Below are 15,065 nucleotides of genomic sequence, written 5' to 3'. Positions count from 1 at the left end.
AGCAGAACAAGCACCCCGACAGGCTTGTGCATGTAAAGCCTTTGCTGAGTTTCACTGTGTACAATCTCTACTCCCTGCAGACCTATTCCTGCATCTTTGTCGGACCAGCTGGCACAGCCCTCTAGCACCTTTAACAAAAGGTACCATGTGAAGAGATTTGGAATTAGATCTCTTTTTTCCACTGGGAACTTTTTTCCACTGAGGCCACTAGCCTCAGACAAACCAGGCTCTGAATCCAGTGACACAGCCCCAAGTCCAGTTTTTCGAAGAAAACAAGCGTTGGCTGCATGACAGCTCAGAAAAACAGGCCCCCTCTTACTGAGGCAGAGAGACCACGACTCAATGATATTTAATTAAAGCAATGCTCTAAATAAGGGAAAATTATAAAGCAAACTTACCATCCTCATGCAATCCAGGTCCTTGCAGTGCACCACAGGCAGCGTCCTGCACTGGGAAATAGTACTGGATGTAGCAGTCAGCCTCTCCCCAGACCGTGGACTGTAAGGGAGTGAGTCCCTTCACACTCTCCACGTGGATCTCAAACACATGCTCCATCAGGTCTTCCCCTTCTGGCTCCAGCTGCTAACAAATAAAAAGGGGAAGCCACATGGAAAGGATGCCTTTAGGAAACTGGGACCATTTCAACAAGCTGCCCAGGGAAGTGATGGAGTCATACCTGGAGGTACTCAAAAGCCACATGAATGCAACATTTGGGGACATGGTTTAATGGTGGCCTTGGCAGGGCTGGGTTGGTGGTTGGGTTCAATGAGCATAGAGGCCTTTTCCAATCTAAACAATTGTATGTGATAAGGATCTAAGAAGGCTGAGGTGGGGGACAGAAAAATTACCTACTATTTTCTTCCTGAAGTTCACAGAAACATCTGAAAAGATGTTTTGGAAGTGTGAAAGAATTTTTTTTTCTTGCAAAGTACATAAAATGCATAAAAGTTCCTACCTATCCAACTCCAAGGTAGCGGCAAAACCTCCACAATAAGGCTGTGAGAATTAAGATTTTCTGTAATTTTGCTGTTTTTTTGGTTTTGTTATTACTGGACTTTCTATCTTACTGTGAAGATAGAAACAGTGGATATGCAAGGCAATAAAAAAGGCAATAATGTCAAGACTGGTGAGAGCAAGCTGGTAAAAAGAAAAGAGTATAAACAATATAATTCTGTGTACAATTTGCAGAATATAACAAAATTGGCTGCAGCTTCAAGAAGAGATTGGTGATCATTCATCTGTTAATGAACCCACTGGTAAAACCCTTTTGATATGTCCTTAACAGCGAGAATGGGGTGTATGAAGATGGGGTGTACTGAAGAGTAAATGAGTAAATACCACTGTGGGTTTTGTAGCTGGCTGGTCCAGAGAGTGGGGAGGACGTGGTGTGGCTGGAGGTGCCATTCCTTCTCCAGTTTTGAGCCTCTGCAGTGCCACTATTTGATCAGCTGAGCCCATGGCCAGGGTGACCCTCAGGCTGCCGCTCGTGCTGCCGGTGAAAACGTCCATCACGGGCATGTGGCCATCCACGGCCACCACCGGGTACTGAGCCTGCAGGAGCAGGTGGGAAATCTTGGGATCCCTACAGAACGAACCCAAAACAAACAGCAAAGCCCCAGCATGAGCATGAGCCATCTGAGCAGGAGCAGGATCACACAGAACTCATTCTAGATGGGACTTTCAATGCTGATAAAAAACAATCTATCTCCGTTCCTCTGAAATTTGTCCCGCTTACATCCCGTCTTCACTCAGCAGAGATCCATGAGCTGCTGGGTGTAAGAAGTTATTTTCAGCAATGACAAAGGGCAATTTTCCAAACCTAACAGTGCCTTAGCCATCAGCCAGCCTAGAGATCTGTGATCGAAGGGATGAGTGGGAACAAGACTCCCATTAACACCCTGTAGCCATAATATACTTTTATGAGGTAGTTATGTGCCTTTGGGCATGGAAAAAAAGAAGGAACAGTGACAGCCTCCCAGAAAGATGTAAAAATCTCCAATCATACACTGAAGTTATTCAAGGCCAGGTTGGATGGGGCTTGGAACAACTTGGTTGAGTGGTAGGTGCCCCTGCCAAAGGCAGGGGGTGGCACTGGATGAGCTTAAAGGTCCCTCCCAAGCCAAACCACTCTGGGATTTTAAGATACACACAAATAAACTACAGTGGCTCACTAAAAAAATTATACAAATGGCACAGTAATAACTAACAAAGTAGTGGCCACTCAGCTCCAGCATCACCTGATTTCCATATGTCACTAGGTCTGACCAAAATAAAATGAATAAATCCTTTGCACTAGGAAGAATTTCTTCTGTCCAGTATTTCCAGCAATTTAAACTGTTTTAAGCAGGTATATTACTTAACTGAACAAGAAGCCAATAGATTAAACCCAAAAAGAACAAAGAACTCTGGAGAATCCCATCAGATAAGAGCACAATTAAAATATGAAGGTTTTGGAGACTTTTTGACACCCAGGCTGTGCAAACCAACAGCATCCCTACAGGATCTCTGCAGATCATAATTAGGGGCAAACCCAATCAGTCAAACCCAATCTTGGAAAATCTCTGATGGAAAGCCACACTTCATTCTCCTGTGCAGTCATTTTGGTTTCTTCTAGTTTTATTCCATCATAGGACCACAGGTTAATCAGGCACCAACCCTGATGCACCACAGTGACTTTATTTCTCACACTCTATCTGTACTTCTGGACAAGGACAGTGTAACTTACACCCTGCTCACTAGGTGAGAAACTAGGTAGGAAAGGGCTATAGGAAGCCTGGCAGGGCAAAAATGCCTTTTGCTACGAAGTGTAACTAAGAGCCCTCCCACACAACCCCCACACACCATCACCGACTTCCTTCTCTAAGCTTCAGCTAGGATACTTCCCAACCCAATAAAAAATAGGGAAAAACCAAATTTACTTGAATGAGATGTAAAACTGATGCAGAGGGAGTTTCACTAATCCCAGCAATTTGTCACAGCCAGGGCTTCCCAGCTTGTTCCATGCTTCAATAATCATGACATTGTTCTTCAGCCGCTCCAAGCGTTTGGAAGTCAGTGAAAAAGGCATCACCTGAAAGGTTTAAGATCAGAATTAGTACACAGTGTTTGGAAGTCAGTGAAAAAGGCATCACCTGAAAGGTTTAAGATCAGAATCAGTACACAGTGTTTGGAAGTCAAAGAAAAAGGCAACACCTGGAAGGTTTAAAATCAGAATTAGTACAGAGAATACACTGGAAAGCATTGGCTAAGTACAGACCATTCTGGTAAGTCTACTTTATTCCAGTCTAGAGAATTGTGCTTTTTAGAGACAGAAGTTAAAAATCGAACGTGCATTCAACAGAGCCCAGCAGAGACATTTCTATGCGTATATATAACTATGACAGGTGTTTGCCAGTGGGGAATACCACACTTGCACCAGTGTGAAATGGAGAGCATGTGACTTGCCTGAGAAAAATTAAAGGCAGGCTGCGTTGTGCCCCAGACGACAGCGGATCTTGTTGCCTCCTCAGTGCTGAGCAGTTTGCAGTTTAAATACACATTGCAAGAAGTGGGCAGCCTGCAGCCTTCGGCAATGAAGTCCTTTCCATCAGGCACCATCAGGAGCACGTGCAGCAGTAACCCATCCTCCTCAGCTGGGGCTCCGCGTGTCTCCGCGTCCCGGGCTGCGGCGGCCGGCGCAGGGCGCGGCGGCTGCGCGACGTCCCCGCCGCCCGCTCCTGGCCCCTGCCAGTCCTGGGGGCTCCGTGCGGAGCAGAGAGGGCTGGCTGCATCTACACCCGTCCTGCTGGGCTCCTGCAGTGCCAGCTGGGCACCTCCCAGGGCGTGAGCCGAGGCTGGGGGCCCGGCTGTAGCTGGCCCGGCAGCGGCGCGGGCCAAGCCTCTGCTGCTGGCTGCAAGCTGCAGGGACACCTGCAAGGCAAGGCAGAGCTGGCCAGGTGTGCCCCTCCAGAAACAAGGGGGGCAACAGGCACTCAGCAAAACACAGCACACCTTCTGCTCCAGAACTCGCCCCAAGGCATTATGCTGGTTGCAAGCCACAGCTTTTGCTGTTAAATAAAATACACGTGGTTTTAAGAAATACAGTCCAGGCTGGAGAGCAAAACCACACAATTACAGATGAATTACTGAATGGTCCGAGTTGGAAGGGACCTTAAAGCTCACCCCATTCTTAACCCTTCACCTGCTAATACAGAGAGCTGTTTATCCTCAGAACTGTCCAATCCTTCAAACTGTTAGTGCTTCTCATTCAGAAGCTAAGCAAGCTGGTAGAAACTTTGGCTGGAGAAGATAATCCCTGAAGTGACAAGGACAGGGAAGGCCAGGCCTCCATGGCAGGAGAGACCTCAGCTCATGCCACATGTGAAGAAGAAGCCAAAGCTCCAAGCCCTGAATATGTGCCACTCAAAATTTGCCTGTAGAGTGGTTTCTGTATTCAGAAACCATGACAACATTCCTAGACATGCAAGAGTTTCAAAATATTTCTCCAAAACCCTAAGGACTCATGTTATTTTATACTGGTCTTGCCAACCTTTGTATCCGAGACGTGGTAAATTGAAACAAAGAGAGAAAAGAGGAGTTAAAAATAAGAGTGTGCAGGCAAAATTATTAACAATTCAAGCCTGAGATGGTAAAACACATACCTTTAGTGGCCCAACTTGTGTGTGATCCCCCTCTTTTTCCACAGGTATATCCCAGCTGACACTGAGCAGTTCAGCCTCAATCACCCTGCGGAGCTGAAGTGCTGCTGACCCAATGGCCACAGCCTGAGGGTAGACAAAGAGTTAATTTTGCAAGATTTCTATCAGATTTAAAGAACTTTTGTGAAGAAAAAAAAAAAAAAAAGCTTTCTGGGAAGCCATGAGCAGCCATAGAGTCTCCCACTCCCACTCACAACATCAGTTGTACCAACAGGGATTTGGGAAATCTCCTTTACTTCCAATTTCAAGTCTCGCTAGAACAGTAAGACAAATTTTCCTGGAACCTACTGCAAAAAATTCCAGATTAATGCAAAAATTGAATAACCTAAATCCTAGTAAATGAGCACAATTTCCATACTGAAAGATGCAATTTACTCCCCCATTAAAAGAAAGGCAGATATCCTTGGTGTTGATTAAAATAACATAAGCTGAGTTAAACCCTCTCACCATCTTCATCACAGGCAGATGGTTATGGAAATAATCTTATCAGATAGAAATATGCCTTTCCCATCCCAAAATGCACAAGTTACAGCTGTTTTTCACAGCTCACATTACTTCCCTTACACTGGGCGGGGTAATGCTATAAAGTGCAGCCACATTAACTCATTCTACACTGCTAAAGGAGCTGTGTTCTCATTGAAGGATATATTGTTTATAACTGATCCAATGTGCTTAAACAACAAGAGATCAGTCTTAAAGATGAGGGAAGTACAATTTTTTTTTGCTTGCCATTCTCAATCTCAGAAAATCCTTTAATGAAGTGACAGGCGTGACAAGACTGGAACAGTGAATGCTCCTGGCCCCAGGAATGCCAGAGCTCCAGCATTTGGACAATGCTCTCAGGGATGCACAGGGTGGGATTGGGCCAGGGGCTGGACTCGGTGATCCTGTGGATCCCTCAGAATATTCTGTGATTCTGTAAAGACTGAACAGCAATCAGTGCAAAGTCATTTCCCCTCCTAATACCTGACTGTCTGCACTGAGTGTCTACGGGAAATGGAAATGCAAAGAATTCCTTTGCTTTTCACTACACAAAGAAGGAACAACCTCTAGTAAATACCTTTTTCTGTGTGCTTTTCCTCATATAGATTTTAAAAGCCAGGTCAGAGCCCCACCAGTGATCGATCATCTTTCCCCCGAACCACACAGGGAACACAGACTGCTGCTGGAATTTCACCACTGGAAGGAAGAGAGGAGCAACAAATATCCAAAATTACCTGGTATAAATAAACTTTCCCCTGTAGAGTGCTCTGTTACAAACACAATCATTTAATTCTGCATCGTTTATTAACACCAAGGCTGAAGCAGACTGGTTTTCATTTTTGAAGGCCAGCAAACAGCAAGAAGCCAGCAGGACAAAATTAAGATTATGAATTTAAAAATAATTAATAAATTATGAAATACATTAATGTAAACCAACATGATAACAATATTTAAAGACTTCAGGTGACACCAAGTCTCTGCCATTCCAGCATGCAGTAAGGCCTGCCCTTCCTCAGTGGGAGGAGCCTGCCTCATTTTAACTAACAGGGTTCAAGACGGTTCTTGAGGGAGTCAAAGCTGAGCTGCAAGAAAAATCACAGCTTCAGGAGAACAGGAGTATCTGAAAGCACAGACAGAATGAATTCACATTCAGTCTGGAAAGCAGTACAAGAAGTACAATAACAGTGCTCACAAAGGATAAGGAAGTATTCTTGTGATGATAAAATTGCAGGTTACACACACAAAAGGAAACTTCCAATTGGATGCCCTGCTCTTCCCCACCTTGTCTGGGATGGCTGTGGAATCTTCCCCATTAGGCATATTTAATAAATGACATAAACAACTCTAAGAAAGGATAATGCTGCAGTGGATTGACATGAAGTCTTCTTCAAATTATTTTCAGTCCAATCTATTTTTCTAGGTCCCAAGGAGCTGGACTCTACACAAGGCAAAGGGCAGGAGGATGGATGAGTTTTGGATTACAAAGGTTGTATTACAAAAGTTCAGAGGAAACAGATGTTTTTTCTGGCCACAAATGGAGAATATTCAAGAGAACTCAAAATCTCTCAAGTGCCACTCAGAAAGATGCAAAGCCAATGAATGACCACATGGGAGAGGCATTTGAAAGTCACCCTTTTTGGCATTCCAGTTTCTGGGAAGACTGGGCAGGGAGCATCTTGCTTATCCAGCATTCTCTGCTCAGTGGGAACAGAAACAGAAATTGTTCTCAGGGATACAAACACCGGTGACTCTCAGTACAAAGATTAATGTCTGCTGATTTGAGCACAGGACTGGAGATCCTTTGGATCCAGCAGATTATGTGAGATACTACATGACATACTTCAACATCTGGGAAATTATTTATTTGGGCTATAAGCATCTCTGATATTTCTAAAAGTACTTGATCATGCTCCTACTATTGCAGAAAGAATACTGGGTTTATGTTCAAATGAAGGAATGGGCTCACTAACTTGTTCTTCCCCTAGGAAAAGAAATTTGAAAATCCCAGTATGAATACTTCCTGGAAGAAAAAAAAAAAAATCAAAAAGTCCTTTTGGCTTCCTTCTCCCTGAGAGGATCATCCCCCCACCTGCAGCACGGCAACTCTGGGGGCAGAGGTGTCACTAATCATACTGTGATTTTCAGGCAGCAAAGGAAATATAAGGAAAACACTACTAAATAATTTCTAAGAGATGGAGTCAACAAAACTAAATCTAAGGGGGGAAACTGATGCTCTTACCATCATCTGTGATTTTACTTGAGGCTACTCGAATTGCTTCTGTTGCTATGGAGACCTGTCCTTTTCCATCCTTGGAGACTCTCACAGGAAAGTGGTACTCCACAAAGAAGGTGCTGTGAATAAAAAAAGTGGAAGGGTGACCACAATCCATCAAGAATCTGACGTGAGTCATGGAACTGAACCCAGCAGGCAGGTTCCAGATTCACAGCTGACTGTGACACTTTTTTTTAGGATAACTGAAACACCTATTCTATGAATTCCTTCCACAGATCACATATATGCCAGATTCTCCTCCAGTAAACCCTCTTTTGTTTTCAGCATACTGCCAGGCACAAAGTACATCTGCACCTCCCCAAAACCCTGGGAAAGGCACAGCCCGAAGTGAGCCCACACCAGGATAAATCGGTCACATCTCTAACTTTCCCAGGTTCATGGGATACAATTTCCTCAGAGGAGCAGAGGCCCCAGAAGCCTGCAGAGCTTGGGGAAGCTGCACTAGACAGGAGAGCTCAGGGAAATCTCCCCTGCAGGCACAGTAAAAAAATCAGAAAGAAACAATCCCCTTACCACTTAAGAACAGACATAGGACGTGGAGGTTTCCCCAGTAAACCTTTCCTCCTGGGGGAGATCTGGATGCTCTCAGGAGGGATTTTCAAGCTCTCTATGGTGACTCTGGCCAGGTGTATTTGCTGCAGCAATGCCAACCTGTCTGCACCCAGGGATGTGAGAAGAGCCGTTTCTCTGTGGTCTTCTGGAGGAGCAGTGGGAGAGCAGCTGGAGAGACAAAACTGAGGTTCAGGACTGCAGAAACATTCTTGACATGACCACATGAAGGGAGAATTGTAGCTTGGTGGGATGTTGCTTAAAAATGGTCCAAGGTTCACTAAAATATACATTTTTAACATATTTTACAACAAATTTGGTGGTCTCTGTAATTCTCTGTAACAAAAATCTTGCAATATCTGGGGTCCATAACTGAAAAAAAAAAAAAAACAACCGAGAAAGTGCATGTTCCACACTGTTGATCTGAAAACATCCTAACTCTTCAAAAAGAAAAGCTTCATTTAATGCCATGTACAAAAGCAGGGAGATGATACAGTTATACACAAGGCAAGTCTCTGCTGCAGAGGAACAGCAACAGGATTTTTGCCTTCGTTTTAAACCTCATTTGTGTAATTTGCAAGACTTGAATTGCAAATGATTTTGTGTTGGTTCCTCTGGGGATATGAATTTTACCTGATGTAGAAACAGCAGTGTTAGTTAGAAAAATAATCAGAAATAATTGTTTGGAGCTGAAATAGAAAAAAAAAGTCACAAAACCTTTACATGAACTGTATTGTACAAGATAAGCTTGATAACTGGATCTCTAGGGACACTTTTATTGGTTCCATATGAAAAAAAAGGGAATACAATTTAGATGAGGTCAGAACAAAAGTCACTGATGTAACTACCTGGGTTTAGTTTCTGTCACATTCTGATCAAAGGCATGAAAATCCTTCTGTGGATTCACTGGACCCACTTTTTTGAGAGTTTCTGTCTTGGATGCTTTTTTTGAGGATTTAACATCATCATCACTGAGGAAATCAGTCAAACTGGAATCAGATTTCTAAAGCAGAAATAATGCACATGAATAAGAAGTTAATTGTCATTGTACAGAGTTCCATAATGGTCACAATACATAAATGGGAAACAACGTGTGCAATTAAACAATTAAAATGGTATCAAATTTTCAGGGATTTAAGAAAAAAAAGTCTCCCTGGACAGCCTCAACCACAGCAAATTCCAAACTCGATGTTTGACTTTGTAGTCATAACAATATTCGTTTAATATTAATTTTAAGCAATGTACACATGTACTCACAAGCATTTGTATGATACTTAGTGCTTATTCAGCTTTAAAATACTGACATCTGTAGTTTTTCTGATCATGCAAGCTTCCGTTGCTCTGCACATTAGGGAACGCACGTTTTCCTTTGGACCTGCACTTACAGGAGCTGTGTAGAAAAGCTTCTCCAGGAGACTCTGGTCGTAATGGGGGTCACTGAGTTCACTGTCATACACCTCACTGTCCAGGGAGAGAGAATCCCACAGGGAGCCTGTTCGATCCCAAAAATGCCCCGGAGAGAAATCAGCACTGCGGACACAAGAGAGAGAAATGCACCTCAGCGTTCCAGGTTCTGCAGTCAGACTCTAAGGCGTGTGGAGAATACTGCCTATTTCATCCTGGATTTGGGACACGCTGGCTCCAGCCGGGGGCAAGCTGTGCTCACACAGCACGGCTGTGAGCCATCCAGAAGGGCTACCTCAGGACAACACCTCTGCCCCAGCAGGAAAGCAGTGCGTGTGAAGTGCGGGACAGCTCGGGTCAGAACATCTCTGGAGATCACTCAGTCCAACCCCTGCTCACAGGGAAGGGATGCAAACAAGACGTTCTCCAGTTGGATTCTGGGTGTCCTGAAAGCTGCAGGTTCCACAGCCTCTTTGGGCAACCGACTGCAGACCTTGATGATTTTCATCGTAAAATAAACCTATGAATATCAACATCTAATTTTTACTCTTCACTACTTGATAACTTCTGGAATGCTTTAAGATACCAGTAATACCTCAGGACAGTTTACTTTAAATAAAAAAAAAACCCTCCAAGCTATACCTGAGTAGGTGCAAATGCAAGTATCTTTAAATACAAGCTGGGGTTAGTTTGGTTTAAGGATTTCCTCTGTGCTGTGAGTTTAAAATCATTTTATGATCTGCAACACTACAGTGTTATCCACTGATAAAGCACAGTGAAAAATAAGTGCAGGGCACAAGAAACATGAACCATAAATTCTGAACCATATCTGACTCAGAAGCTGTGTGTTCAGGGGCAGATGTGGACACAATGGAAATATCATTTATGCTCCTGCTGCACAAAATGAGAGGAAAAGGTCCATTTAATATCTGGAGAAAGATTGAAAATAGCTATAGTTTCTCATTAGTTTTAATTTACAGTGTGTTTCCTCTTCCAAGAAACATGGCACTTGTTTTATGTGCTTACTTTATGTAATATTTGAGGCCACAACACTTACAACTATTAAGTAACTCAGTTTTATGAAAGATTGTGGTTAATCTTTCTGACAATCTTTCCGTCACTTTCACACCAAGTGACTTGGAGCTATCCAGGACATCATGCATTAAAGCTGAGCTATAAAGCACCTCCACCACTTGCACAGGAGTCACTGGTGACATTCCCAAAAATGTGGACAACTTGAAGGGTCAGGAGACACTTTTCAAAATGGTCAGATAAGGACAATTTTGCAGAAGCCTCCAGTGCATCACACTCACCTGCCCAACAGTAATTGGATTGCTCTTTCTTCAGAGTTTAGGTCAAGCTGCTGACCTGAAACTTCAGATCCAAAGTGATGGGGATCTCCAGGAGTGGGCACAAAACTGGACTTCAAGCTTTTTGGGCTCCTGGGTAACAGCAATGGAGGCAGAGACAGCAGAAAAAGGAAAAATAAAGATACTAAGGCACGCTAAAGATGAATCCATTAATCGGTCTATCAGTTTTTTCTGTGAAGTCCAAAATAATCCACTTTAACACAAATACAAATAGTTTGTGCAGAAAGAAATGAAACTGAGTTTGCAATAGCACCACTGACTGTCAAAGAAAATGACATTGCAGGCAATATTCACATTTTTCCAGAGGAAAACCAAGAAATCTAAGTTTCTTTTCTCCTAAGAAAAAAAAAATGCATTTAGGTCATCAATTACTTACACTTCTCTGAAAAACTGCTCCTTCTGATGCAGTGCCATTTCACTTGCCCTGCCTTGCACTACTCTTATTCCCTACCAACATGTAATATTTCCTTGACAAATAACTTAGAACTAAATACAAATATACTAAGAACTGAAATTAAAGTCAAATACTTAAATCAAGGCTTACCACATAACGATTAAAATGAATTCACAACAGTTGGGCATTTATTCACATGTAGAAATTAACTTCCCATTATGATGGGCTGCTTTCACCCTAAATAAATCCTAAAACACATCCTATGAATCTCAGTATCTACAGTCTTCTGGATAAAGCCTCAAAATTTATGGTTTGGAGCTTGAATCTCACTTCCCCCAATCCAAACTCACTTTGTTGGTGCTTTCAAATCATCTCTCCCTATAAAATCAGATATTTTATTCAGTTCAATCTCCATGTCTGGGCTGGACTTCATTGCAGAAACAACCATGGCATCACGGAGTTTACTGCCTTGATCCAAGAGAGCTGGGAAATAAGCAGAAGGATTACATTTCAGCACTCAAATGCATTTTTAAGAGCAATGTGTAGACACAATCAATGTGTCAGCTACAGTCAGGAAAGTTGTTTTCTGCTGTTAAAAAGAGATCTTGACTCACTGGGGATTAAATATGGCTTATACACCAGAAAACAGCTCAGCTGGGAGTGAGGGAGAGTGATCCTCCATCGGTCTCCCACTCCACTGCACAGGGAATTTCTCTGCACACACAGGGTCAGGTATTGGAAGGGAATCATTAGGATACAGAAGCAGGACTGTAAGGAAGAGCAGTTTGCCACTTCAAGATGTCCAATTTTTGTTCTTTTCAGTAAATATGGAACTCAAAAGACAGCACATATAGAAATGTGCCCTACTCCAAAGCTTATTTCAATCCAGCCCAGGCAACAGTGGGTTTGAAGAGAAGGCCTTTTTGGTATAATGCAGCAAGAGGGTCTGAAGTCCCTCTTTCCCTTCAGAAAACCTCGTCTCCAGAGAGGCAGACGAAACACCATCAAGAGCTGTTTGCAGTGAAATCTCAAAGATGAAGGCAGCTGCACACAAACCTGACAGCAGGTCTGCTGTAGCCGGGTTGTGCATGGAGAGCACCCGTGTGCTCCTCCTGGGAAGCGCCTCAGGGTCGGTGCTGCTGGGAAACCACAGGGGCTGACTGGCAGGATCCATTTTCCAGTGCTCATCTGGCAGAATCACACGGTGACGAGAAGCAGAAAAGGTGTCCTTCATGTTTTCACAGTTCTCTCGGTAGAGCAAACTGTCCTTTCCTCTACGGAAAATGAACCTTTATTTCAGTGACAGCTCAAGAGGGAGGGTAAAGGGATTCAGAGCTCTGCAAATTCTCCCTTCAGGACATGCTCCAACAGGAAACATGACATGTTATTTTAATGATTCCTCACCTGCCACTGAGACCATCAGAGAGACCGACCCAAGCTGCAAGTAGAAGATTTAAAAAAAAAAAGCTTTTTAAAAGATCTTTTTTACAAGAGCATGTTGTGACAGGACAAGGGGGAACAGATTCCCACTGCCAGAGGGAATTAGGTTTAGATTAGCTATCAGCAGAAAGCTCTTTGCTGGAGCACGGTGAGACTCTGGCACAGGTTACCCAGAGAGGCCGTGGCTGCCTCATCCATGTCCAGGGCCAGGCTGTACGGGGCTTGGAGCAGCCTGGGATAGTGAAAGGTGTTCTGGCAGCAGGGTTGAAATGAGATGAGCCTTAAGATCCCTTCCAACCCAAATTATTTGGTGATTCGATGATTTGAGGCACCTCTTGTGTGAACTTGCATGGCTTGAACTAAGTCAATCTAAGAAGCAAATTTCTATCAGACAAGAAATTGTCCCTGTCACCTCGGAAACCCTCAACATCCTGGATTTCATATAAAATGCATGTTTGAAAAGATCAAGCATCCCATAACTCACAAGTGTACTGCCACTACTTAAAAATTCTGTGTCAACTGCAAAATAAATCACAGTTTTGTCATGAGAAAAAAAAAAAAAAACACAAATGGGTACCTAGGAGACGTGGCTTTGCTGCTGTCAACAGAGTCCTGCTCAACAGTCACCCGTGTGTGCCTGGGCTGCTGGGATGGAGCAGGGAGCTGGGACTTGCTGCTCCCCTGGGCAGCAGCAGCACCTGAACCTCCTTGTGTGGCCGGCACACAGCTGCTGGTGTCGTACAGCTCTGGCAGAGGTTCCAGAACCAGTGAGACCTGGAAGACAAGATGTGAAAATAGTACTTTGTTCTCTTCCTAACTAAGTGCCGTAAACACTGCATTCAACTTCACCCATTGTGCAATGGAAAACTGCTGCTTTTCTACATAAAGTAATATTTACATTTCGCAGCTATGTCACATATTTACAACTACTTGTTTCTTGTTCCATGCTTTCAAATCCAGTCAACTGCCTTTCATAATCAATTTTTCAGAGCCAGGGCTGCAAGACAGACTTTTCTTAATTTCAGGTGTCAAATCTTCTATTATCAGCCCAGTGAAGTGTAAGAACCAAATATCCATTTTAAATCCACTGTTAACACCCACTCTCGGTGTAGAGATGCCCACATGTTCCTCATTAAGCTCAATTACCCCACATCCCTCTGAACAAAACAAAGTCAACACCACCAGTATTTGTTTTTTTCATTTGTTACCTTAGCTCAGAAATGCCCTGGACAAAGAGCAAGCCTGCAGTGTGCCACGCACAGCTTGACCCTGCACCTGATTACACCAGTGTCACAGCACATAATTTATGACAATGAGCAAAGACATCAAGACTACCTGCAGCTCTCCGAGTTTATCCGATGTTGGTGACACCACAGCAAAAGACCCTTTGATGGGATGGCTGGGAGAGAGCTGGGACAGCTTAGTGATCTGTGCTCTGCCAAGGAGGAGGTGGTCAAGCTTGGTTAGAACCTCCAGGACCAGAACACCCATATCTGCAAAAATCAGCAACACCTTCAGGTCAGTCCCGTGGTCACGACTGACACCTTTTGGGCTAAAATGACAGCAATGCCAGAGATTACCCATACGTCCTACAAGGAAATTAGGGTAACAGGGCAGCAGGTGAAGAAGGCTCAATACAGACATTATCACTGACAATAAATGACGATGAACAAGTACAGGATTACCAGGAGAGGAACGGGACAGAGGGAAATGCTTGCCGCTGCTCGAGGGTAACCCCCGGGCAGCCTGCCCACCCTGCCCGTGAAGAAAGTGCTCCCGACGCCCGGCCCGAGACTCAAGACGACGTCCTCCCGGCCCAGCCCAAGGCAGCCCGGCTGCCGCGGCGGTCCCTACCTGCCAGGTAGGCGGCGAGCTGGCGGGGCCCGCAGCGCACGGCGAAGCGGGCGCTGGTTCTCCCCGCGGGCTGCCCGGCCCGGCAGGCGGGCTGCAGCACGGTGCCGCCGCACGCCTCGCCCCACCACCGCAGGCGCACCACGGCGGGCGGCTGCGGGGCCGCCCACAGCACGCGGGGCACGGAGCAGCGCAGGAAGCAGCGCGCCGGGCCCTGCACCAGCGGCGGCAGGCTGGTGGTGGCGGCGGGGTCACCAGCACCGGCGGGGTCACCGGCACCGGCGGGGTCACCAGCACCGGCGGGGTCACCGGCACCGGCGGGGTCACCAGCACCTGCGGGGACAGGCGGCGTCAGCGGCCCGTACATCGCCCCGAGCACCCGCGCCGCCTCCCGTCCCAGCGCCGCCTCCCGTCCCAGCGCCGCACGCCTCTGTCCCCGCTGTATCCCCCCAGACGCCGCTCCGCCGCGCCGTCCCGCTCCGCACCTCCCCTCCGCCGCATCCCGCCCGCGCCTCCCGCCCGGCAACCGCCGCCGCGGCGGGGACTACAGCTCCCGTCCTGCCCCGCGCCCCGCCGGGGACTAC

General features: G+C 45.3%; 1 protein-coding gene across 1 annotated transcript in view; it reads right to left on the bottom strand.

The window, feature by feature from the left end:
• The window catches only part of C2CD3 (C2 domain containing 3 centriole elongation regulator), a 38,235-nt gene extending 23,372 nt beyond the window's left edge, over nt 1-14,863 (bottom strand). The window contains exons 1-16 of the mRNA XM_068182760.1: nt 14,485-14,863; nt 13,966-14,123; nt 13,208-13,404; nt 12,247-12,464; nt 11,541-11,673; nt 10,740-10,868; nt 9,408-9,552; nt 8,871-9,025; nt 7,987-8,193; nt 7,420-7,532; nt 5,758-5,876; nt 4,641-4,763; nt 3,445-3,909; nt 2,919-3,070; nt 1,342-1,582; nt 399-582 (exon numbers count right to left, since the gene is read on the bottom strand). Of these exons, the coding sequence (XP_068038861.1) occupies nt 399-582; nt 1,342-1,582; nt 2,919-3,070; nt 3,445-3,909; nt 4,641-4,763; nt 5,758-5,876; nt 7,420-7,532; nt 7,987-8,193; nt 8,871-9,025; nt 9,408-9,552; nt 10,740-10,868; nt 11,541-11,673; nt 12,247-12,464; nt 13,208-13,404; nt 13,966-14,123; nt 14,485-14,848 (3,103 nt within the window). The 5' untranslated portion in view covers nt 14,849-14,863. The remainder of the gene's footprint in view (nt 1-398; nt 583-1,341; nt 1,583-2,918; nt 3,071-3,444; nt 3,910-4,640; nt 4,764-5,757; nt 5,877-7,419; nt 7,533-7,986; nt 8,194-8,870; nt 9,026-9,407; nt 9,553-10,739; nt 10,869-11,540; nt 11,674-12,246; nt 12,465-13,207; nt 13,405-13,965; nt 14,124-14,484) is intronic.
• Between the last annotated feature and the right edge of the window lie 202 nt (nt 14,864-15,065).

The sequence above is a fragment of the Anomalospiza imberbis genome, chromosome 2 (genome assembly GCF_031753505.1).
Source record: "Anomalospiza imberbis isolate Cuckoo-Finch-1a 21T00152 chromosome 2, ASM3175350v1, whole genome shotgun sequence".
Taxonomy (NCBI): Eukaryota; Metazoa; Chordata; class Aves; order Passeriformes; family Viduidae; genus Anomalospiza; species Anomalospiza imberbis.
Note: the sequence above shows the minus strand (reverse complement) of the source record. Positions and strands in the feature narration are given on the sequence as shown.